At 41.2% G+C, this 26,732-nt stretch overlaps 1 protein-coding gene and 1 long non-coding RNA gene across 3 annotated transcripts in view; one reads left to right on the top strand and one right to left on the bottom strand.

Annotated features, from left to right (window-relative positions):
- The window catches only part of LOC121274022 (synaptotagmin-14-like), a 256,789-nt gene extending 244,664 nt beyond the window's left edge, over positions 1-12,125 (top strand). The window contains exon 8 of the mRNA XM_041181156.1: positions 11,797-12,125. Within this exon, the coding sequence (XP_041037090.1) occupies positions 11,797-12,110 (314 nt within the window). The 3' untranslated portion in view covers positions 12,111-12,125. The remainder of the gene's footprint in view (positions 1-11,796) is intronic.
- Positions 11,759-26,732, bottom strand: part of LOC121274033 — a 95,141-nt gene continuing 80,167 nt past the window's right edge. For both annotated transcript variants that reach the window (XR_005942153.1, XR_005942154.1), the window contains exon 3: positions 11,759-11,883. This is a non-coding gene — a long non-coding RNA (uncharacterized LOC121274033). The remainder of the gene's footprint in view (positions 11,884-26,732) is intronic.

Here is a 26,732-nt window from a genome sequence, read left to right as displayed (position 1 = left end):
CACAAAAAGAGAATGAAAAGCTAGCCACTCAGTTTTAATCCCACTTTCCAGCATTTGGTCCATAACCTCGCAGGTTTCGGCACTTCAGGTGGTGTATCCAGGTACCTTTTAAATGAGTTGAGCATTTCAGCTTCACCCAGCAACTTAGACAGTGAGTTCCAGAAGCCCACCACCCTCTGGGTGAAAAACGTTTTTCCTTATGTCCCCTCTAATCCTTCTGCTAATCACCTTAAATCTATGCCACCAGTAATTGACCCCTCAGCTAGGAGAAACAAGTCTTTCCTGTCTACCCTATCTAGGCCCCTCATAACTTTGTACGCCTCAATTAGGTCACCCCTCAGCCTCCTTTGTTCAAAGGAAAACAACCCTAGCCTATCTAATCTTTCCTCATAGGTGCAATTTTCAAGCCCTGGCAACATTCTTGTAAATCTCCTCTGTACTCTCATCAGAACAATTATATCCTTCCTGTGATGTGGTGACCAGAACTGTACACAAAATTCCAGCTATGGCCTAACCAGCATTTTATACAGTTCCAGCATTACATCCTTGCTTTTGTATTCAATACCTCATTCAATAAAGGAAATCATTCCATATGCTTTCCTTACAACCTTATCCACCTGTCCTGCCACTTTCAGGGACCTGTGAACATGCACTTCAAGGTCTCTCACTTCCTTGACCCCTCTCAATACCCTCCCATTTATGGAGTATTCCCTTGCTTTGTTTGCCCTCCCCAAATGCCTCACACTTCTCTGGATTGAATTCCATTTGTCACTTTTCCGCCAACTCAACCAAACCATTGATATCATTTGGAAACAACAGCTACCCTCTTCACCATCAAGTACGCAGCCAACTTTAGTGTCATCTGCAAATTTCCTAATCATGCCTCCCATACTTAAGTCCAAATCATTAATATATATGACAAACAGCAAAGGCCCCAACACTGTGCCTTGTGAAATGCCACTAGAAACCACTTACCACTCGCAAAAACATCCATCGACAATTACCCTTTGTTTCCTGTCACTGAGCCAATTTTTTTTTGTATTCATTCGCAGGATGTGGACTTCGCTGGCTGGGCCAGCATTTATTGCCTATCCCTAGTTGACCATGAGATGATGGTAGTGAGCTGCTTTCTTGAACTGTTAGAGTCCATGTGGTGTAGGTACACCCACAGTGCTGTTAGGAAGGGAGTTCCAGGATTTTGACCCGGCGACAGTGAAGGAACGGCAATATACTTCCAAGTCAGGATGGTGAGTGGCTTGGAGGGGAGCTTCCAGGTGGTGGTGTTTCCATCTATCTGCTGCCCTTGTCCTTCTAGGTGGTAGTGGTCATGGGTTTGGAAGGCGTTGTCTAAGGAGCCTTGGTGAATTCCTGCAGTGCATCTTGTAGATGGTACACACTGCTGCTACTGTGCGTCATTGGTGGAGGCAGTGAATGTTTGTGGATGTGGTGCCAATCAAGTGGGCTGCTTTGTTCTGGACGGTGTCCAGCTTCTTCATTGTTGTAGGAGCTGCATTCGTCTAGGCAAGTGGGAGTATTCCATCACACTCCTGACTTGTGCTTTGGAGATGGTGGATAGGCTTTGGGGAGTCAGGAGGTGAGTTACTCGTCACACTTTTCCTAGCCTCTGACCTGCTCTTGTAGCCACGGTATTTATATGGCTTGTCCAGTTCAATTTCTGGTCAATGATAACCCCCAGGATGTTGATAGTGGGGGATTCAATGATGGTAACGTAATTGAACATCAAAGGGCGATGGTTGGATTCTCTCTTGTTGGAGATGGTCATTGCCTAACACTTATGTGGTGCAAATGTTACTTGCCACTTGTCATCCCAAGCCTGGATATTGTCCAGGTCTTGCTGCATTTGGACATGGACTGCTTCAGTATCTGAGGAGTCGCAAATGGTGCTGAACATTGTGCAATCATCAGTGAACATCCCCACTTCTGACCTTATGATGGAAGGAAGGTCATTGATGAAGCAGCTGAAGATGGCTGGGCCTAGGACACTACCCTGAGGAACTCCTGCAGTGATGTCCTGGAGCTGAGATGACTGACCTCCAACAACCACAACCATCTTCCTTTGTGCTAGGTATGACTCCAACCAGCAGAGAGTTTTCCCCCTGATTCCCATTGACTCCTGTTTTGCTAGAGCTCCTTGATGCCACACTCAGTCAAATGTTGCCTTGATGTCAAGGGCAGTCACTCTCACCTCACCTTGGGAGTTCTGCTCTTTTGTCCATGTTTGAACCAAGGCTGTAACCAAGTCAGGAGCTGAGTGGCCCTGGCAGAACCCAAATGAGGCATCAGTGAGCAGGTTATTGCTAAGCAAGTGCTGTTTGATAGCACTGTTGATTACCCCTTCCATTACTTTATTAATGATGGAGAGTAGACTGATGGGGCGGTAATTGGCCGGACTGGATTTGTCCTGCTTTTTATGTACAGGACATACCTGGACAATTTTCCACATAGCCGGGCAGATGCCAGTGTTGTAGCTGCACCGGAACAACTTGGCTAGGGGAACAGCAAGTTCTGGAGCACAAGTCTTCAGTACTATTGCCAGAATGTTGTCAGGGCCCATAGCCTTTGCAGTATCCAGTGCCTTCAGCCATTTCTTGATATTATGTGGAGTGAATCGAATTTGCTGAAGATTGGCATCTGTGATGCTGGGGACCTCCGGAGGAGGCCGAGATGGATCGGTACTTCTGGCTGAAGATTGTTGTGAATGCTTCAGCCTTATCTTTTGCACTGCTGTGCTGTGCTCCCCCATCATTGAGGATGGGGATATTTGTGAAGCCATCTCCTCCAGTGAGTTGTTTAATTGTCCACCGCTATTCATGGCTGGATGTGGCAGGACTGCAGAGCTTGGATCTGATATCGCTTAGCTCTGCCTATCACTTGCTGCTTATGCTAGTGGTCCTGTTTTTTTTATAGCGTCACCAGGCTGACACCTTATTTTTAGGTATGCCTGGTGCTGCTCCTGGCATGCCCTCCTACACTCTTCATTGAACCAAGGTTGATCCCCTGGCTTGATGGTATTGGTAGAGTGGGGGATATGCCGGGCCATGAGGTTACAGGTTATGTTCGAGTTCATTTCTGCTGCTGCTGATGGCTCACAGCGCCTCATGGATGCCCAGTCTTGAGTTTCTAGATCTGTTCAAAATCTATCCCAATTAGCATGGTGGTAGTGCCACACAACACGATGGAGAGTATCCTCAATGTGAAGACGGGACTTTGTCTCCACAGTGACTGTGGTGGTCACTCCTACCGATACTGTAGTGGACAGAGGCATGTGCGGCAGGCAGCTTGGTGAGGATGAGGTCAAGTATGTTTTTCCTTCTTGTTAGTTCCCTCACCACCTGCCGCAGACCCAGTCCAGCAACTATGTTCTTTAGGACTCAGCCAGCTCGGTCAGTAGTGGTGCTACCGAGCCACTCTTGGGTGAAGGACATTGAAGTCCCCCACCCAGAGAACATTCTGCACCCTTGCCACCCTCAGTGCTTCCTCCAAGTGATGTTCAGCATGGAGGAACACTGATTCATCAGCTGAGGGAGGGCGGTACGTGGTAATCAGCAGAATGTCTCCTTGCTCATATTTGCCTTGATGCCATGAGACTTCATGGGATCTGGAGTCGACTTTAAGGACTCCCAGCGCAACTTCCTCCCAACTGTATACCACTGTGCCACCACCTCTGGTGGGTCTGTCCTGCTGATGGGACAGGACATACCCAGGGATGGTGATGATGGAGTCTGGGACATTATCTGTAAAGTATGATTCTGTGAGGATGACTATGTCAGGCTGTTGCTTGACTAGTCTGTGAGACAGCTATCCCAATTTTGGCACTAGCCCCCAGACGTTAGTAAGGAGGACTTTGTAGGGTCGACAGGGTTGTGATTGCCGTTGTCGTCTCCAGTGCCTAGGTCGTGCCGGGTGGTCTGTCCAGTTTCATTCCTTTTTTGTGTCTTTGTAGCAGTTTGTTACAACTGTGTGGCATTCTAGGCCATTTCAGAGGGCATTTAAGAATCAACCACAGCAGCTGTGGGTCTGGAGTCACATGTAGGCCAGATCAGTAAGGATGACAGATTTAGTTCCCTAAAGGACATCAGAGAGTGGTGTAATTTTGGATCAAACTCACCACCTTCCCCTATATCCCATAGGAACTCACTTTTCTGACCAGTCTGCTGTGTGGGACCTTGTGAAATGCCTTACTAAAATCCATATAGACAACATCCACTGCACTACCCTCTTCAATCCTCCTTGTTACTTCCTCAAAGATTTCGGTTAAATTAGTAAGACACTATCTTTCCCTTGCTGTCTATCCCTGATTTATCTGTGCCTTTCTAAGTGACAATTTACCTAGTCTCTCAGAATTGATTCCAATAATTTGCCCACCACCGAAGTCAGGCTGACTGGCCTCTTTTCTTCTGGCCTATCTCTTGCACTTTTTAAATATTGATACAATGTACACAGACCTCCAATCCTCTGGTATCTCGCCTGTATCTAGTGAAGATTGGAAAATGATCCTCGGAGCATCCGCTATTTCCTCCCTGCCTTCCTTTAACAACCTGGAATATAATCCATCCGGCCATGGTGATTTATCCACCTTCAAGGATGCCAGTCCCTCCAATACTTTCTCTCTCATTATGCTTATTGTATCTAATATTTTGCACTCTTTTTCTTTAACTAGAATGTCTGCATCATTCCTCTCCTTAGTGAAGAAAGAGACAAAGTACTCATTGAAAACCCTGCCCACACCTTCAGCATCAACACACAGTTACCATGTACATCTCTGATAGGCCCAACCCTTTCCTTAGATATCCTCTTGCTCTTGATGTACTAGTAAAGCATCTTTGGGTTTTCTTTGACTTTACCTGCCAATATTTTTTCCCAATTTCCTTTTTTACTTCACCCCTGTACTTTCTATACTCCTCTAGTTTTTCTACAGTATTAAGCTTTTTGTAACTGTGATAAGCTTTCTTTTTCTGCTTTATCTTACTCTGTATGCGTCTGGATATCCAGGGGGTCCTAGATTTGACAATACCACCCTTTTTCTTTGTGGGGATATGTCTACAAAGTGCCAATAGAATCCCGCTTTTGAATACCTCCCATTGATTTGACACTGTTTTCCCTCCTAGTAGCTGTATCCAGTCCACTTTTGCCAGTTCACCTCTCAGCTTTGTAAAATTTGTCTTCCCCCAATTTAGAACTTTTACTATTTTAATATTGCATACTTTTCTACAGTTAGTACAATTGCTCATGGGTGAAAAATATTTTGCCTAAAACTTGTGTTGTTTGAGCTATTTCCTGGCCCACGTTATTAAATAGATCCAGAAAAATAACAGTAAAAGTTCTGTATATATTAATTTAATATTTTCCTTTCAAGTCACATTCTGTTGCAGAATGACCAAAACTAAACTAAGTTTACGTGATATTACTTAATTGCATAAGCCCTCGAGCAATAATTGATTTTAGGACTAACTTGTAAACATTTTTGGGTCCTTCATATGCTTTGAAATCCCACATTTTAAAAAAGCGACTTCTAAAAAAATGTATTCAAAAGATATTCTTGCTGGCATTTGCTGACGACTTGTAAAATATATTATAAAATAATAACCTCCAAACACAATCATTTTTTTATTATTCAGTAACTTCACATTAAACAAAAACAATTCATAACTCTGCTCACAATTTTATGCTAGGTTCATTAAGCCACCAAAGCTCCATATAAATGAAGCATCGACCACATAATGTGCCTGAGCAGGACCATTGTTGCTGGCATAGCATTTGAGCTGTATCATTAAATCCATTGACTTTTATTAGCTTTGGCTCTGATTCTGAAAAAATGGTTTTCAAATCTACAAAATTGCCAATTTTTGCATATAATTAAATTTTTCTGCAATAATTTTGGAAATAACTTCTCAGGCAAATTTTTGAAAAAAGAGCTTTGGTAAATCAGCAGAAATTTTGAAAATGTTTGCCTTTCACAAAAAACATTGATTTCACATGTTATATTGGCACTCAGAGGTAAAACCGCAGGAAGTTCATAAAACAAAAGTTGTATGCATTGGACTGTAGGTAATAATGTTGTACCATTTTATTATATAAACATAATTACTATGTTAAAAGCAGTGCAAGTGTAACAATGTTCTTACTAAAAACACCACTTTTGTCTACAACTGCATATATGACTTAAAATTGATCATCATAATTTATTCCTGCAACATTTTTTTCAGTCATGTATCTGAAATAACATTTTTTGAAACCTATTTTGTTGGTTTGGTTGCAGTATAACAGTATATACTACATGACCAGAGGTTTAAAAAAAAGTTAACAATATTTTCCCACTGCTTGTACCATTAAGGTTTGTAATTGTTGGACAATGACTTTGTGTGAAAACAAACTGACAAACTGCACTTGACAAGAAGCTAATTCTGAAAATGTATTTATCTCAAAAGGAATTGTTAACCTACTTCAAGTGATATTTGAAGGCCCATCCTACATATTCACAGATAAATTAATGTTTTCATTTGATAATTGTTGTCTTGCAATTCACAAACTTAGCTGAATGACAAAGCAAATCAATTCCAGACATAATGGTCAATAAAATGGGCAATGCAATGTCACTATGCAGTACAAGGAAAACAAGGGCCTTTGACTTTCTCGTTTATGAAGAGGGAAGGGATAGTAATATACTGATATTGCAAAGTAATTAGATTTCTAAAAAAATTGTAAGTGTACACTTTTGTAGCATGATAATGAAAAATTGAGTTATAACATCAGAAAACTAATAATCCTCTCTGTTGAACCCTCTCTTGTTATTATACTGTTAAATCTCTTGTACTTTTAACACTGTAGTAAACAGTGTTCCTCGTTTTAACTTTTGACCTATGACCCTTTCTCACCCAACTATTGACATCTGGCCATTATTTCTTTTACTGCTTTCCACCCCCTGTTGTCAGATGGACTGTTCTGTTGTCTAAAACACTTGATAGGTGGGCAGGTTTATATAATCCGAGGTGAGTTGCAGTACAGGAACGCTCTTAGTGGCTCTTGTCTCTTTCATGTGAAAGAAACCTGCCAGCAGTGAAGCTGTCCACCATTCGTGCTGGCTTATTAAGAGACTTTTAACTAATGTTATTTCCTGTGATCAGGATAATCTATACTGCTGGAACTAACCATCTCTCCTTAAGGAAAAAAGCTGTGGGAAAGGTCATTCAGACAAGGTATAATATTCTATCCATCGTTGCTGTGTGTAGTATGAGGATATGAGAAGTGAAGGGTGCTGTTGAACCCTGATAAATACACATATTTGCTTTGCCAAAAGATTGAATGCTTTGATCTGGATTTTTATCTTTTATTACCTAATTATTAGTCAACAAATCATTTATTTAACTCTTTAATAGTTGCCAAAGTAAAAGTGAAACAGTTAATGCCATTGTGTATATATTTAATACTAATTGTAAAACGTACTGCTCACGGTGGGTGATGCTTGACAGTTGTTAGCTCCTAATTAATATTTTGAAAATTAAGAACTGGCAATGACTCATGCTTAGATCCAGACCTTCCACTTAAGTACAGGCCCGGATTTTGAGGTCATAATGATGGCAAAACTGTCAGTGTTCACCGTCATTTTTCCTCTGAAACTGACAGCAGCTTCTGGAATCTGCACATGTACAGTTAAACACAGAAATCCAGAATTTGCTGTCAATGATTCTATGCTTTTCCATAGGGTGCACTTTTGAAGTCCCCCAGACTGCAATCAATTAGAAATCGCTGAACTGCGGAGAAGTTGCCCTTTTATGCTATTAGTTTGGCTGTAAATCCTGTGGAATGAGGTTTAACTATTTTTTAATAGTGTACTATGTTCATAATCACTGCTGAAAACTTCTCTGGCCCTGAAATCTCATTTTACCCTTGTGGAATGTCAAATTTCACCATTATGATAAAAAAAAAGTTCGATATATTTTTAAAATATATTTTAAAGAAGTTTTTAAGATACTTCAGCTATTACCTTAATCCCATGTATATGTTTCGATCATTTATTTAATGCTCTATAAAATTTCATTAAAAGTGAAGGATAATCAATACATTTTATTTCCTGATTTGCTGTCTGTGAGAATACTTCGATGTGATTCGCTGCTTACCCTGCTTGAAGACATCACTGTTGCTGGATGCCTGGAGATCCCCTTGAATTGGCACCACTAATGTCAGCCAAGGGGAAATTCACGCTACAGAGATTGCTAGACCTTGGTGGGTAGCTTTCTTCCAGATCAGTAGCGAGTGGCATCACTTCACCATTGACCACAAAATCCGGGCCTAGATCAAGATTTCATATAAATAATGTGATCTGGTTTATTGGAGTTTTATGCCTTGAATCATGCATGATAAATATGAATGATAATTTACTTTTAATAGTGAAAGATTGCAAAATATAACATTTGGAACTCTAAACAAAATTACCAGATAATCTGGATGAATCAGTCATCCAGAAAATTGACCCCAAGGGATAATTTTAACCTAATTTGCCAGGTGGGAAATCTACAGGATCGATGGAGTTTCATTTTTATCACCCCCTTCCTGCCCCCAACCTATTATTACTTTCCATTGACTTCCTGACGACAGAGTTCAGTTAAAATTGCCCCTCAACATTCAGAATTGTACTGACATAACACTGAAAGCAGCAGAAATGAAATCCAAATTCACCTTATAATTAACTCTGTGACATATTGTGGGAAATGGTATCAAAATTAAGAAATTGCAAGTAAAACTGAGAAAACCATGTTAATCACATCACACTAGATCCAAGTAGAGGAAGTGACAATTTGCCACTAAACTGTGGCTATACTAAATTAACTCTGCTCACATTCTGAAAACCAATTCAAGTAGATAATTGAACTCCAGCAAATCAGGCAAACAGAAAAGCTTTTTCTATCGATATTATTGCTCTAACTCTCCTGATTTTCAATAAAAATATCACAGTAATATTTATGTTTTGACAATGGCAAACTATTACTTAGTTCAATTATTATCTAAACAGTACAGATGAAGCGCTATTTAAAATTATGAAGGAATAGATCAATGTAAATAGAAGCAAACTGTTTCAAGTAACTGAAAGATCTATAATGAGAGGACATAGATAAAAGTTGAAACATAAGGAATTAAGGATAAAAATCAGGGGAATTCTTTTTACACAGATGGTCATAAGGCTATGGAATGCAGTATCAAAATTAGTGATGAGAACAGATTTTCAGTTTTGGCAAAAATAAGTGCACCTGCGGCACTCACTCAAGGTCATGGTCAAGAGGCTCAAACTATTTTTGGGTTCGGCTTTATTTGAATATTACTGATGAGCTAGAATCACCAAACATACACACTGCAGTTCAGCAGTTTTGGGTGACAGAAAATTAGCCAGCCAGAAAGTAGGGCCTATTTTGGGGCTGTGGATCCAGGAGGAATAATGACAGTGGGCCTGCAGTGAATGGAACATGGCTCCTTGTTGCACAAATATCTTTCTAAAAAAATATCCTGAGTGGTCTTTAGCAGTTCCTTTAAGAATCATTGGTAAGACACCTTCGTGCCTTGTATAACTGGATACCTATTTAGTCATAGTCATAGAATCATGGAGGTCTACAGCATCAAAAAAAGGCCCTTCGGCCCATCGAGTCTGCGCCAGTCAAACAAGTACCTAACTATTCTAATCCAATTTTCCAGCACTAGGCCCATAGCCTTGTATGCCATGGCATCACAAGTGCACATCCAAATACTTCTTAAATATTATGAGGGTTCCTGCCTCTACCACCCTTTCAGCCAGATTCCCACCACCCTCTCGGTGAAAAAATTCTTCCTCACATCCCCACTAAACCTCCTTCCCCTTACCTTAAACTTTAATTTGCATATTTAAACAGAGTCCCAACAATTGAATGGGATGGGAGTGCTGCACGCCCATTAAAGACCTGTTGAAAATTGAATCATGCATGCAAATGGTTGTCCAAGGTGCCCACAGACTTTGCTCTTCTAGTTGACCATTAGGTGACAAAGTTAATACTTAAGGCTAAAGTGGTGATTTTGAAAGAGGATGAAAGAGGCTCAAGGGACTTGAACTACAGTGTGCTCTAATGTGGAGATACACATCGGGCAGAATTTTGCCATCGGCGAGCAGGGGCAGGGCCCACTCACCAATGCATAAAATGACGCGGGATGATGTCGGGTGGAACCCCCAACGTCATCCCAGCCCATTTAAATTTTCAGGAAGGTGAATCAGCAGCAAAATCAGTTGCTGGCCCGCTGACCTGTCAATGGCCAATTGAGGCCATTGACAGATCAATTATACATTTGAAGGACCTGCCCATGCAACCTTAAAAAACATAAAACCTCATCCAGCGGTGAGATGAGGTTCATGTAGGGTTTAAAACAGTTTAATAAACTTATTATGTAAATTATGAACATGCCCCATCTTATGTGACATTGTCACATGAGGGGAGCATGTTAAGGAATTTTTTTGTTCAATTTTTAATCTTTTTAAAAGTGTCATTGATCTCCCTGAGGCTGCACTTTGCCTCAGGGAGATGTGCGCTCTTTCGTGCGCATGCGTGAATTGTGGGGAATCCCCCCCCCCCCCCCCCCCCCGCCCGCCCACCGCCCACACAGGAAGTGCATAGTGCTTCCTGCCGGATGTCACGCTGGGCAGGCCTTAGTTGGCTCGCCCACGTAAAATGGCAGCGGGGCCCTCTTCTCCAGTGGGGATCAGCTCCCCGCCCACTGGAGTTTGGGTCGGGCCGGTACACCCGGCAGGCAGAAAATTCTGCCCATCAACACAGACTGGTTGGACTGAATGATGTTTCTGCTTAGTAATTTCAACGTAATACTATGCTTGAGGAGCATTAAAGACAAAATAGATTTTCTTCCTTTTTTAAATAAAGATAGCTCTACTGGGCATGTTATGTTAGTATACCATCTTTTTAATTCTTTGATCTGTTTTTAAATCCAGAATAGACTGATTGCTATTATCGGTTCTACACGAAGTCAACTTAGTAGTTTCAATATAGCATAGATAAGAGACCACAGCAAAAATTCTACCTGAAAATCAGGAGTGATTGGCGCTATACAGGTAATCTTAGTCAGCAAGCTCATCATAAATGAAAATTTTGCCGTGTTCATCTGAAGTTGGGATTGACATATATTGTTGAGCCAGGAAAGGAGTTGTATACTGAATGAAGCCTAGACTATAGCCTGTGAATGCCTTATGATATATCACTTTCAACAAAGAGAATATTTTAACAATTTTGAACACTGTCAACCCTCACCCTGGTCAGTACAAGCTTGGGAAAAAAAGGTAAACAAATTACTGCAAGAAAAAAGGTTATGCCTGACATTCAGATTCACCGAGATTCAAGTTGATGATGTTTCTCAAACAGGTTCAGTTGTTTTCACATAACAAATTTATGTTCTCATATATGTTGCTAGCTAGTTCAGAATTTAAACAAAACAAAATGGAGAGATTGTTATTCCAGCTGTTGCTATACTTAATGTCCATCCCACGCCAAATTGTTTTGATGGCATTCTTTGTGCTCCCTGTTGCCCCTTGTTCCTGATTCATTTTCATCACCTCTGCTGTCTTTTAGGCATACCTTTTCATTTCTTCTACGTACTGTATACTCCGCAATGGAGACTGACTAGTATGCTTACAAAGTGTTGTGGCTAGTGGAAGCTTGCTAAGTGTTTGATATTGGTAACAGTATAGTGATTATAAGAAGAGTATTTTCTTGCCTCTGATGCCTCTGTTAAACCGAATTGCTTTTCCAGACACATATGTGAAGTTAACATTGCTGAATTCTATGGGTCAGGAGATGTCCAAATGTAAGACGTCCATCCGTCGAGGCCAACCAAATCCTGTGTACAAAGAAACATTCATTTTCCAGGTAGCACTGTTTCAGCTTTCTGATGTGACACTCATACTATCTGTGTATAACAAACGGAGCATGAAACGCAAAGAAATGATTGGCTGGATTTCACTAGGCCTCAACAGCTCAGGTGAGGAAGAGCTGAACCATTGGACTGAAATGAAGGAATCAAAGGGACAGCAAGTTTGTCGGTGGCATTCATTATTGGAATCCTAATGAATATGCTGTGGACTGCAGTGGGCTTTGGCTCAGGGGTTCAAAACAAATCTTTCAGACTCTTTCTTAACCAAACTAACGGTTGCAAAACACTACAATTGCCTCATTATTGGTTCAGTTCATGATAATGCTGGAAATGACTTTAAGGAAAATGTGAGGGAACACAATTTCCTGTATAATGTGTATCATTTACTATCAGTGCAACATATAGGATGAGGCACAAACGTTTTTAGAGAATTAGAGAAAGAATATACTTTTTGAAAAGCCCAAATAACATGGTCTATAGCATTCAAACCATTAGTTGAGGATGTGCAGTAAGATAGTGGTCATAACTTAAGACACAAGATGTTTCTGTGATGTTGGAATGTAGGCTACATAATAAATGAAACTACCATATAGCAAATTATTTTGGTGAGGTATAAATTTAGCGATTTTACTATCAAATGGATGTGACAGTATATCATTAGTATATTAATATATCATCTTTTAGTGATTTCAAAAATAAGAAATTCAGCTCTTAACATTTTTTATGTCCAGCCACCAATGTTGCAATCTGTTTATATTTGTTGAAGTGAGTTCCTCTTGATTTCCTGTAGCTGCCCATTGCAAACTTTGTGACAGGGCGCCAAAGGCCAGTACCACAGAACGCAAGCACAGTAATACTACTGAATGGTCAATGTATTAGAAACTAATTGGCCACAATTATTAATTTAAAATAATTATTAATTATGCTAAAATTAAATTTCTCGGTAATTTAATTGATTCATTTAAACAATGAAAAATAACCACTCACCAGAATAATTAGTTATATGGTATGTGAAGGTGCCTTTAGTACTCACTGGATTAAAAGCTGAAAATTTCTTTGTAGCTGTGCCCTATGGCTGATGTCTTGACCATGTACCATCCTGTACATGGATGCTGTAAATGGCATTATATTTAGTCACCAAAGCAAAGAAACTTCTATTTGAGAGCAGGACATGGTACATTGCTGATGGGGGAGCACTAGTATTCATTTATCCAGTATCTCTGATAGATATAGCAGTTGCATAAACAGTGTGCATTTGCTGCACAAATGATATTCAGCCTCTTTATGATATATATGTACTTACCAATGCCAGCTTTTCCACAATGTCTACTGAGAACTGACCTACACCCACATCATTCTGTACATGACCTAGATGTAGCATAGACTGCCATAATATGACATTGGAGGAAATTAATTTTCCCATCACCAGCATTGTTAATTCTATGAGCACAAAGCAAGTTCATAACACCATATTTCAATGTACATAATTTTAGGGGGGGGGGATAAAATCAGATTTAGTTCATATCTTTCAAAGAAATTGTCAATGGGATACCATTTATAAAAAATACAAATAGTGTGTTCAAACACTATAGGAACATCAAATAAGATCAGTTTTACTCAGCACTGTTGAATTTATCCTCTATTAAGCTGCATTGAAAGGTGACTCAGATTTTTTATACAGGGTTAATATAAATATCAAATATCATAACAAACTTCATTATTTCATACTTTGATATGATAAGCAGTTGCTATCTGGCAGCCACTCTTTTAAAGCACATTGGCTGGAGCAACAAAGCAACTGCTTAAGATCTGAGTAAATGCGATTTTTTTAGTAAACTGCGCCAAAAAAACAGAGAAATAGTATATCAGCAATCACTTTTAGTTATCTGGCCAATTATTGGTTTTTATTGGCAGCAACACTGGGAAAGTAGCTGCTAGGTACATGCAAATTATCTGAGAAAAATATGCCCAATTTGTATTAATCCTTTCTAGTATAGGAATAACTACAAAATTACATTGTCAGACCATGTTAGAAATTATTTGCATTGTGGGTTTACTGAGTACTTTAATAATTCTGGAAGCCAGAATTTCACCTTGACATTTTGGACTTTATACTTAGGTACTAATTATCCATACCATGTGTAAGCTTCTCAGTTTTTTGCTCCAGCATTAAAAAAAAAACAGAAATGTTTTAACTGTTTGACTTGATCATTTTATTTGGAAGAAAATCCAGGCACTTTCAGACTGTTGGCCAAACAATTTAGATTTATGTGGGTAAGGATGGGTGAAATAATAAAATCTACATAATTCCACCTCGTTTGCCATTTTTATCAAATGCATGTTAATCTCTGTAACTGGTCACTACCGCTGAACTTCTACCAAATTGCATAATTTTTTTTGTTGGCATCTCATATACCCAGTTAGTTATGTGTGATATAGGACAGAATTTTCATCCTCAAGGCAGGTAGTGGGAGTCAGGAAAATTCCTGCCTCAGCCCACCCAGCTTGGGAGAAAGTGACAGGAAAGACAGGATTTTCATCATGGCGGGTGGGTGGAGTGGGGGCGGTGGGGGGGTGGGGGGTTGCGCAGATGCGGGCTGCATCTGGGCCAGCCAACCTGGGAAAAACTTCGGAGGCAGCTACAGGGGCTGCCGGGTGCTGAGTTGAGCTGTTAAAGTGTCTGCCTTGGTTCTGTGGTTGTAATGAAAAAGGTAAGGTCCCCTCAAACTCCGTACACACTCCCCATGCCCCACCCATGGCCCCTCATGCCCCCATGCCAAGGTATGTCCCCACCCACCCTCTATGCATGACCCCTCATGCCTCCCATGCCAGGCTTAGGCACTTCCATGTGCATTCACCCATTATACACTGTATAGAACCAATGAACCCTACAGTGACAATAGGATGTATAAAAAAACACTTTTAAAAAGTCATTCATTGATAGCTTTCCACTTTCTTTAAAAAACTTCCACTACTACAGGCCAATGCAAATGTCAATCATCTGGACCCTTTAAAGTATCAAAGGGAGAAACTGCAAGCACTTGAAACCTCTTTAAGTTGTGTAAATAAACATTGATCTCGTCTGTCAATTGCACAAAGAGCCAGAGCTGTCAATCAAGCAATGTTTTCCCTGTGGCTCAGCTGTTTCAACAGCCTAATGAATTTCTGGGCTTTCAGCCAAGTCTCATTATGCATTCTTTGTCGTGAAGTACGACTCTTTGAAAGGATGGCCTGACTCCATGGCCTGATTTTTTCACACGTTGGGCGAGCTCGGTGGGAGCGGGCAGGGGCGGTTGGGAAGCTGACTGCTGCCTGTGATCATATCCGCTCCGTGATCTCACGTGGGCAGGCCAATTAAGGCCCGCCCTGCATGGATCGTGAGTGGTAGCACATGCGCTTCCTGTGTAGGCAGAGGGAGGAAGGACAGCGAGCCTGGTATGCAGTCTGCGTATGCGCGTTAAAGAGCACTTCAATCTCCCTGAGGCACGGAACTGCCTGACGGAGATTGAAGCGCTTTTTGAAAAATTTAATAAATATAATAAAAATTCAGTGAAACATGTCCCCTCATGTGACTGTCATATGAGATGGGATATGTTTTTAATTTCAAAAAGAAAGTTTCTATATCCCACTCATGGATGAGGTTTCCTAAAAATGTGAAGGCCGCTTGGCCTTTTCACCTGCCTACCAACTGTTAGGTTGGACAAGCAGTGTAAACTTCAACTTAATTACCTTGTTATGGCCTTAATAGGTCTTTTAATTATTGGTGGGTGTGCAACTGACTCTGGTGCGCGCCCGCCGAACAAAATAACACGACGGTGATCGCATGTCATTTTGCATTCTGATGTGTCGGGCGCACGCTTGCATGCCGAAGGTAAAATTCTGGCCCATGAAAGTTGTGGAAGACTAGGACATGCCTATCCATACAATGGAGCCAGCCAGGTCGGGAGTGCTGGATGCAGGCATGCAACTGATCCAACCCACACCCTTAAAAGGCTCTTCTGAAAATCAGAAACCCCAGGAATGGGGTCGGGAATCCCGGAATCGGGTCCCGGCCACATTTTCACACCTCCATGGAGTCCTCTAACTTCATGGGAAGAATTTTGCCCCCATCGGCGGGGGGGAGGGAATGCAGGAGTGGGCACGTGCATGCGCGCCTTCGATTGGCGCCAATTTACATGGGTGGGCCAATTAAGGCCCACCCAGTGTGACGTCCATCGGGAAGCGCTATGCACTTCCTGTGCGGGCGGGTGGGGGGGATTCCCTCAGCCGAGAGTGCGCTCTTTCGCGCATGCATGCGAAAGAGCGCACTCATCTCCCTGAGGCTAAGTGCTGCCTCAGGGAGATCAGTGCCAAATTTAAAAATGGTCAATGCACAAAAATAAAATTTCCCTGATGTCCCCTCATGTGACACTGTCCATCACTTTTAATCAAACTTTTATTAAATTTTTAAAAACCTTCATGAAACCTCATCCCGCCCGTGGATGAGGTCTCATGCTTTTTCTGAAGCCCACCAGGGCTCTCAGCCTGCCCGCCAACCTTAAGGTTGGATGGGCAGGTCTATTAATTACTTGAATTAGTTTTTAAATGGCCTCAATAGGCCGTTGACAGGTCAGCGGGTGCACAGTTGATTTGGCTGCGCCCCCGCTGACCCAAAAATTGAAATGACGTGAGGTGACGTCGGGAGTTCCACCCCCGACCCCCAATCACCGACCTCAATATCCTGGCCCATGAAAATCTAGCCCATAATTTCTGCTGAATTATATCCTAGTGCGACTCAACTAGTAGCCAGATGCTCATGAACAAGAAGGGGTAATGATAGATGACTGATGCCAATCCACATCTCCTTGTAGCTGCATGAATGCTCACAGAGCTCCATGTACGGAGAAAAGCGAGCAATTTTGACTGTTCTCTCAAGCAGCTAATAGTACACAAATTGGGGGACCTTAGGGCAAAGAAATAAAATTTAACGCACGAAAAGTTGTATGATGACCATGTTCACATTGTTAAGTCTTCTATTACTCAGTTTAAAGTTAATTATTGTCAATTTGTAATGTCATAGAGTGTATTATAGGTCAGTAAACTACACATTAAAAGGATGTCTAAAGGTTCTAATGTGACACCTGTTTAGAATGTAATTTAAATAAAGTTAAGAAAAATGTGTTGCAATGTTGTCAAGCTGAAGTTAACAGCCTCAAGCTGAAAAATCCCGCCAATAGTCTACACACTGGTTTTCAGGCAGGTCGCAATGACAATACCAGAAAGAGCCTGAACCTCTGCTCTTATTACCTAAGTGCCCTCTTCTGGAAATTGCTTTCTTTTCAGCAATAGCCCCAATCTTTGGAGTTTCTGGCAGTGCCAGGCTGCAGTTTCCAACATTTCCCCTCTATTTACAGTACAGGGCTAATCGATTCACAAAGTACTGTGATAAACCTGTCTGTGCTGTAGTACAGTGAACATGGTGGTATGTGTATGGGGAAGAGGAAAGAGAACACTGTCAGCATGTTAAGTAAGCACTCAAGGAAGAAACTAGGCTGACTGTTTATCTTGAAGACATTGATAAAATGACAAGAATGACGCCAGTATCACCATTCAAATAGCATAAGAGAATAATGTTTTCTTTCTAGAAACCAGCGGACCAAGGGTTAAAAAGACTGTCAGGTAGCAGCCTAAGACCTAACTTCAGGGACAATAATTAATCACAGTGTTAGGAAATTGCTGAGGGAGGTTACTAAGGTTGAAAATAAAATGGCTTAGAAGAAATGCAAATCAGTGGAAAGAAATTATGAAAGATTCCAATAGAAAGTCAAAAATAAGAAAAATAAATGGAACAGAAGAAAAAGAACATGCAAATCAAAAAAGGTTATTACAGAAAAAAGTTTAAATAAATGAAGAAATGGACAAGGGTAAAGCAGGAATGTAAGATAAATAAGTACAGAGGATTAGAGAAACAAAGAAAAAGAAGATAATGGCAGAAGCTATAGAAAGAAATACACAGATGAAAGAAATTAAATAACCCATAATATAGATGTAAGGAATTAAAACTACAGAAAGAGTAGCAATTATCCTGCCCCTCCTTCCAATAAGATAATTCATTATAGGGAGTCTGCTGGTAAATGATCTTGCTCTCTGCACATTCCATACGCAGAAACAACAGATTCAGTGTGAGAGAACATATAGACCTTGAAATGCCTGGGGCTAGAGAGGGCAGGAAATAAGAAGTGCACTCAAGTACTGTCAGGTTTTTCAGTTTAGAAACATTGATGGCAGAATTTAATACCCTCCCCAAAGACACGTTTGGAGGTGGGGAGACATTTAATTGGGTAGGAGGGTCCTGAGTAGGCACCCCACCCCCTTCCCACCCCAGCCCTGATAAATTCCAATGAATGCCCACTTAAAGGCCTCATCCCGTCTCCACTGGTGTTCAACCAGCAGCAGATGGGGCAGCCATTATACGGAGAGCTCAAAAAGCAAACCCTATTGTGTTTGCTTTTGGACTCCTGGGAGGTGAGGAGGTGTGTGCGGTGTCCCTCGTCAGGCACGCAGTGGCTAAGCTATGGACTCAGCATCGGAAAGAGGCTCATTGAGAACCACCCCCTGCCCTTTCACCTGACCCCCTTTCTGCCCACAGCCTGCAATCCCCTCCCCACCACCTCCATTCTACCCTCCCTCACCTGTGGCCTGGGTCCCTCACTAATCCTGGGCCTAGCCAGAGAGTGTATTGCCGGCAGCAACCCAGCTGTCCTGTTGGCACTGATGGCCCCTCATTGGCCAGCAGTTGTCATGTGGTGAGATTTCCAATCCCAAGGACAGCCTACACATTTAGGTGCCTAACTGGCTCTTAATATGGTGGGCCTTCCCTAAAGGATGTAATGGGGGGTTCTCACCAGCTCTTCTTCAGCCGGTGGGCAAGACCTCAGTGACCTGGAATAAATTCCATCCAACATGTTTCTTCTGTCGAGATTCTACCTCTCTTGCACTGCTTATTTAACTTTGAGTGGAGATGAGGGCTGCCAAGTAGGTTTAATATATCCCTGCAGATTTGATCAAGTGACATTTGACAAATGTCAGTGAATCATGTGACACCACTCAGGAAAACTTAATCACATGACATTTAAACACCTGATATTTTCCCACAACGCACAACAAGTTATAAAAATAATAGACCTAACCTAATTCAATTTGCATACATTTTGTTGACTCCCACATCCTACCTCTGAATTGTAGCTTCAGGGAGGTGAGGCTCAGTCCTCAGAAAGAAGCACCAGAACTGCCTGACACCTGTAATAAAACATATTATACAACAACGCACATCATAGGTTCAAATTAATTCACATCCCCAGTTTGTATTCTCTCTCTGTCTCTTTCACCCATTCTGGTAGACTCCCATCGAAAATGTGATGGTTAGGAACTCTAGGTGGGGAGGGAATCCATGGGCGACTGGCCAGGCTCCATCATCACTCAAGGGAGAGTGGCTGGAAGAGATATCAGTTTCCTTGGGAATTATACCCGTTATGTTCATGGGCAGGACCCTCAGGCCTCAGCAGTACTTATGCCAGCTGAGAACAGACAATATTCTCACTGAAACCTTTGTACTCAAACATTTACTGCATAGGAAATTCATCCTGCTGCCTTTACTCAGCACAGAACTGCATTCTGGAATTCCTTCCTTAAATCTCCTTGAACATCTCTGTCCACCTTTAAAACCTGTATATTTAATCACTTCTTTGGTTACTTCATTGGAACTCTTCCAATTCCTTTTTGGCCTTTTACCATTGAAGCAGTGTGTGATATTAAGTCAAAGATGCTACAGGGGAATAATTTGCTGTTGACAGAAATGAGAATGTGGAAGAGAGAACAGAAAATGTGGATGAAAAGAGAAAATGATTTAATAATTATTTCTACATATAATTACAAATCCATAAATATATATGTTAACTTTATGGTACTAACGCTACTGCAGATATCTTAGTAATGTTATGTTAATACATAATAAATGATTTTTGAGCCTCATGGATATGAATTTTTAAAATGGCCAGGTTGACTGTGTACAGAATTCCCTGGAAGTTATCATTATAAATGCTAAGAAAAGAAAGAAGGAAAAAAAAATTAGGAAACAATAGAAGCAGAAAGATGAGATGGGGATAAATAAAAAATAAGAAGTGAAGGAAACATTTAGAAAAAGAAAAGCAATTTGGAGAAACTGAAAGCTAATAAAGACATGGCAATAGGATGAAAAGCTGAATATCCCAAAACAGGAATTAGACTCTAGGTAAGGCGAAAGTACTGGATGAGCTTGTCTAGCAATGTAATATATTCTTCGTAATGAAAGCAACAAGAGAAACTTAAATATAGATACCTGAGGAAATGAAATTCTGAAAAATAGAGAAGGAAATAAACAAAGGAATATAAGAAAGAAGAGAAATAAATGAGAAGAAATTTTAGTAAACTTCCAAAATATATAGAGATGCCAAGTGAAAACAAGACAAAAGAAACATTAAGGCCCAGATTTTTGCTCCCAGGTCAGGTGCACAGAGTCAGGAAAATTCCCAGTTCTGCACACCCGACCTTTAAAAATGGCTGCCCAGACATTGGATTTTGGTTGAAGGGGGAATGGGGGTGGGGTGGGCTAGAATAGGAGGTGGGGCAGGTGACCCTGGAAGAAGTGAGGAGGCTGCCAAGGGTGGAGGCATACTGGGCAGAAGACCTGCTTTGGGGCTCCGGCACTGTGTCCAAAAATAATAAAAAGATTAAAACATAAAACATCCCTCCAGACTTAACCCCTTATACCTGCTCAATTCCCCCACACACTCCCTATGCCACTCATGCCAATGCGTGCCACCTCATGCCTTATGCCCACCCCCGTGGACCTTTGTAGCCCCTATGCCCCTGTAACCACTCCCCATGGCCTCTCAAACCCTCCATGCCAGTCTTTGCCCCTTTACCCACCCCCATGGCCCTTTATGTCCTCTATGGCAACTTAGTGCCAACTCATGCTAACCCATTCCCCTCATCCACCACCCTTTACACCTACCATGCTGACTCATCTAGTATCCAGCATAGGCAGACTACAGAACACATGCAAAAATTAGATAAAATAAAGTTTTGAAGTTCCAAGTATCTATTGCAGACTTCAGTCAATTGAAAAACAATCTCATTAAAAACATTTACTACATTTGCCTTCCTTCCGCTAAATAAAATCTTCTAACAACAAACATTTCATTTAAGTGCACAATCCCTCATGACAAAAAGCATTGGAGTTTAGAGTCCCACATCAGAGAGTCTATAATCACTTATAGTTGTCAATAAAACTGTGATATGAATTTTCTCCCCATCTGGGGGATTGTGCAGGCACAGGCATGCACATAGCTGAGCACTCCCTGTGCGGGCGGGGGGATGTTGCCTGAGTGGGGCCTGTGCTCTTTCGTGCATGCATGCGAGAGCACAGAAATCTCCTTGAGGCAGCTCCGTGCCTCAGGGAGATTAATTTAAGTTTAAAAATTTTACTAAAGGAAAAAAAAAATTTTTAGGACATGTCCCCTCATGTGAAACTGTCACATGAGCTGGGACATGCCTATGAATTTTATTTAAAAATTTTTCAACCTTAAAAACCTTCATGAAACTTCATCCCGCCCATGGATGAGGTTCCATGAAAAATGCAAAGGTCGTTTGGGCTCTTCGCCTGCCGGCCAACATTAAGGTTGGACAGGCAGCTCGGTTTATTGATATAATTGATGGTTAACTGGCCTTGATGAACCTTTGACAGTTCGGCGGGCACGCAGCCGACTCGGGTGCACGCCTGTCGAACTGAAAATCTGAATGACGCATGGTGACATTGACGCACGCCCCACATCACCGTGCATCATTTTATGCCTTGGCGAGTGGGCCCCGCTCCCGCTCGTCGAGCTGTAGATTCTGCCCTTTGTGATAAAAGATGGTTGTAAAATCAGTGATGCAGCAGTAATCCAGTAATAGAAACCCTCAGGCTTATGAAATAGCAACCACTTATTATTTAACACTGCAGACATTTTTTTCCCCAAAAATTTAAAGGGCTGGACTTTTAATTACCTTGACAGTTTGACAGGTGCTTCCGACAATTTTGACAGTTCCACTAAGCTTGACAATAATGAGTTTATGCATTTTTTACACACATTTATGCCTAATTTAACATTTCCAAAGGGCATCTGACCTCCACCAAAGGGCACCTTATCTCCCCAAAGGTGCATTGGGACCATATTCAAAGGGGTACCTTACCTCTCCCAAGGGCTATCCAAACAAATCCACCTGGTTTAACCTGCAACATCAGATTTCACACTCCTGACCTACCAAAATCCCACTTCAGTGAAGGCAACTGGTAATGTAAATAGCCAGCTGCCTCTGTAAACCATGCATGTATGAAACACACCCCATCCCCATTCCCACCTTCGCAAAAATGGGAAGTGCCATTCTACATCATGGAGAAAATCTAGGCCTAAGGATCACTTGGGTCAAAACCAGGTCAGACTGATAGGATGAAAGTTTTGCTTGTCTGTAGCTGTAAGGGTCCTACATATAAAATGAGTTGGGCAGTTTCAAACCAATACCTCATGAGAATGGACCCACAGCACAACATTGCCCATAGTTGGCACTGACTTAGCAATCACAGTCCACAGAAAAAAACAGAGGCACTGAAAATTCTCACCAAGGCTGGCAGCACCTGTGAAGAGCTCATCAACATGAAACGTTGGGCAGAATTGTACACTTCCCTGGGGCAGATTGGCAGGCAGGCAGGGGGTTTAAAATTGAGCATAATACTATGGGTGCCATCCCCGGAGCAACCCACCTGCCCTCATCCCAACTTTATGAGTGATAATGGCCATTTAAGGGCCTGTTGCTGCCCTCACTGCAAATTTTCCCATATCAGGCAGAGGCTGGTGCTGAATGGGAAGCTCAGCAGTTTTCACTGTTCGGGCTGCTGGTGGGGTAAGTGGGGGACACCTCCTTTAGAGGTCCCCTTGATCCATTGCAGGGATCCCTCCCCATTTTCCCCTCCACCTCTTCCCTATCCATTCTGGCCCCCACAACACCCCCACCCTTCCCCCTTCATCAAGGCCTGTTAGCCTGACCCCACCATAACCCTCCACATGCCTCCATATCTGGCTTCAGAGACCTTTTTTGTTGGGGATACTTGTCCCAGCAGTGGCCACCGCTCCCAGTGACACTTCTAGGACCAGGAACTGCTGGCCATTTGACTAGCTGGCAGCTCTTGGAGGCGGAACTTCCTCACCCAGATGGGGGCAAAAGTCTTGCCCTGAGCCAATTAATGCCCCACTGAGCATTAAATGGGGGTGGGGCAACCCACCTGAATGGGGGCATGTTTTCCCCTGACGCTTATGCCGCAGAGGGAGGGGCAGGACCCCGGCACAATGTAAAATTCTGCCCAGTAACTGTTTCTCACTCCACAGATGCTGCTAGACCTGCCGAGTATTTCCAACATTTTCAGTTTTTATTTCAGATTTCCAGCATCTGCAGTATTTTGCTTTTGCCACAGGAAAGGCTTTTGTGCAGAATATGATATACTGATGCATCAGGGATAGTGTATTTTTCAGATGTTGAGGCATATTGTTAAGAGATTAATGAGAACTTTGACATGTCCTAGTCAATCTATATGTGGAAGTGCTTGATGCTGATACTGTACACCAAAATGAGCAGAGTTCTAATTCTCAGTCCTAACATTCCTCATGTAGGCCAGCACAAATTTCACAAAAATGTGGAAAGAACAGAAATAGATTAGAAAAGGACAGTGAAAGAAACTGAATATAACCAAAAACATAAATTAATCAAAATATAAGAAAAACAGTAAAACTGAAATCAAAAACAGAAAAAAAGAAAAGAGCAAAAATCTTTAAGGGAGACATGAAAATGATGGAAAGAAATGAAAGAAACCAAGGTGCTAACTGATTTTTCTGCTGGAGTACAATGTACTGCTGTATAGTTGCTAATGTTTGACTATGTATCATTGTGCCTTTTCATTCAAATATAAGCCTTTCTGTAATATGTTCAAGGACAATAACATCTTAAACACCCTCAACACATTTACTACATTGTCCTGTTGCCAGTTAGAGTCATATAGTTGCATCAAATAAGATGAAACAATACATTATTAAACAAAATTCTACTGGCAACATAGAAAAATGGGATTGAAGAACATCATATTTAAATTTACAATATTTTGCTGTCAGGTTTACTTGTAGTGCCTTTATGCAAATAGCCTGAAAGAGTCTGGATGAATGATGCATTTTAAGTTAAAAGCAACACTAGCCTTGTAACAACCATGTTGAAATAGGAGTTTATCCATAGCCATCATTAACATATAATCAAATATTTATTGTACCCTTGTTACAGATTCTGATATTACTTGATAATTACAGATTCATCATCCAATGTTCAAACATAAATGCTGATGTTGTAAAGGATATAGTGAGCATAATTAAAACAAGTTATAACCTCTAGATAAATTTTGTTATTACACAAAATGCAACCAGAACTGAAATTATAATATATTAACAGGAAATTCCTAATAGGGAGTAGTTGAACACAGGGAAGATTTTATTCTACTAGCTCAGGCTGAAACCAGGTGTGGGGGCAGTTAAAACCAAGCAGATTAGTTACTCACTCTAAGTTTGGTCCTTTCATGTCACTTGTGATCTGAACCTGTAAGGATCTACTGATACCTAAGGTGCCCACCTTAAGCAGGCAGGGGCTTCATGAATTTATTATATCAATAGGACTCTAATTTCATTTTAACTCTGGCTTTAAGTAAGAGGTTGCTGTGGCTTTCCTGTTAGATGAAAGCAAGTTGGCAACTGTCAGGATGAATAAAAGACCCTCCAAGGAAAGTGGAAAGCTTCTGTGTCTGAGCAGGAGGAGAGAGGACCTCACAAGGAAAGCTACAGCCTCCCTGCCCTTTCCCTCCCTTAAATCCCTCCCCAAAACCTGTATGTTTGCCAGTAAGCATGTCAAATACCCCAGGCTGCAAACTTAGGTCAGAGAGTGCATTTTGCATTCGCAAAATCCTCTAGAGAGGTTAAGGTTGGCCCTCCAAATTTTATCAACTCACATAAGATTGTAATAAGTTGTACTTAAGTTGCTACTCCCTATTAAGAATCTGGTTCAATCTACATAAGTGTAAAATAATGACTGTTTTAAAAGAATAATAAATAAACATTTTTAAAGATAATCTTTTTTGCATCATGTGGAGTGCTGTGCAATAATGTGCTTTTGGCTTTGCTCTTTGTCCGACAAGCACATGTTTTAAATAGCTCCAATAAGAATGGGTGTAATCATATTTTTATAACTTCACCTCTTTTTAAAAGTATTACCACACAACTTCTATAAATGTTATGATCAACGAACAATTTGACATCATGGATGCAATAACAAAGTAACATTGTGGCTTGGTGTGGTATCAATGTCAGAAGCACATTTCATGGCACAGTAACACACAACATAATAGATAGAATGCTGAGTATGTTTGAATTTTATATTGAAGTACAAATTCACATTATATAATTCCTGTGTTCTCTCACATTTTAATGCCTACAAAACACCGATCTTATCGGTGCCTTATTTTTATCATAGTAAATAAAACTTTACAATGGTGTGTGTTAGAAATGTAAATCTAAAGACTTATCTATTTGTAATGGTGTCTTTAGCTCTTAAATTTATTCAATATAAATTTATATAGATTTATTGTGGAATCCAGACATTTCTAATGGCTACAACTTAATGGGGAAGGATTTGGCAATCTAAATCATGTGCATGTTATGTTCAGTTTACGTTGTAAATATTATTTTCAGCTTATACCTTGTTAGTTTACAGTTTGCTTCTGAAGGATGTGTTGATAGTGCTTATGAACAACAACAGAAATGTTAAATTTATCTTTTCTTTCATTCTCCATCCTTTTGATTGGGCTATGTGGGCTGAACAGAGGTGTGAACAGTCTCATGTAGAATAGCTATATAAGCTACTTAACAAACTGGGGAATATTTTTAAAGGAATAGTTGTGAATGGAATATTATAGTAAATGTGACTCTGCTGCAAAAATTGATTGTCCAAAAAAATGATCCAAACAACATAATTGGCTGCATTTGGCAGACAAGATAATTCAATAAAATTATTGCAGACACATTTCTGAAGCCAGTGCTATTGCTATTTCATTGGATAAAGAAACCTTCATAAATTTCAGGACAGGCTACCTCTTTATCTTTCTCTCCTTTACCTATGTGGGAGGGCTGATGTTATAACATCAACAGTAAATATTTGTTGTATTCATTTGTTTTAAAAAAAATAATTAGAACATTATATTAAGGATAATTTCAAACAAGAAATAACCATTTTTACAGAAAATGCTAAAAATACTCTGCAGGTCTGGCATTATCTGTGGAGAGAGAAAGTTCGATTTTACCAGCCCAGAGAGGGTGTCTGGGAGGCAGGATGGCTGATAAAATGGCAGGGGAAGGCTATGAGACGGGAGCCCGATGCCTTCCCACTGCCATGTCATATTACCAGTGACGGATACCTTAAGAGGCACGGCCGCCCGCTGGGTGGCCAGTTGAGGCAATGAAAGGCCACATCCCACACCCGTCAGCATTTTACCAACGTCAGAAGAGGCCACTTTTGTGTGGGGAGTCTGCCAAGTAAACCCTGCTGCTGTCCAGCAGTTCTTGGGGTGGGGCGAGGGGGCTCCTCTTTGGTCATTCTATGGCCCAAAGAAGTGGCCCCCCCCTGCAGCAGTGATCATCAATGTGGCTATGGTGTTGCTGATGATCAGTGCATTG

This window comes from Carcharodon carcharias, chromosome 2 (genome assembly GCF_017639515.1).
Source record: "Carcharodon carcharias isolate sCarCar2 chromosome 2, sCarCar2.pri, whole genome shotgun sequence".
Lineage (NCBI taxonomy): Eukaryota > Metazoa > Chordata > Chondrichthyes > Lamniformes > Lamnidae > Carcharodon > Carcharodon carcharias.
The sequence above is the reverse complement of the archived record's forward strand: the minus strand, read 5'-3'. Positions and strand labels throughout refer to the sequence as shown.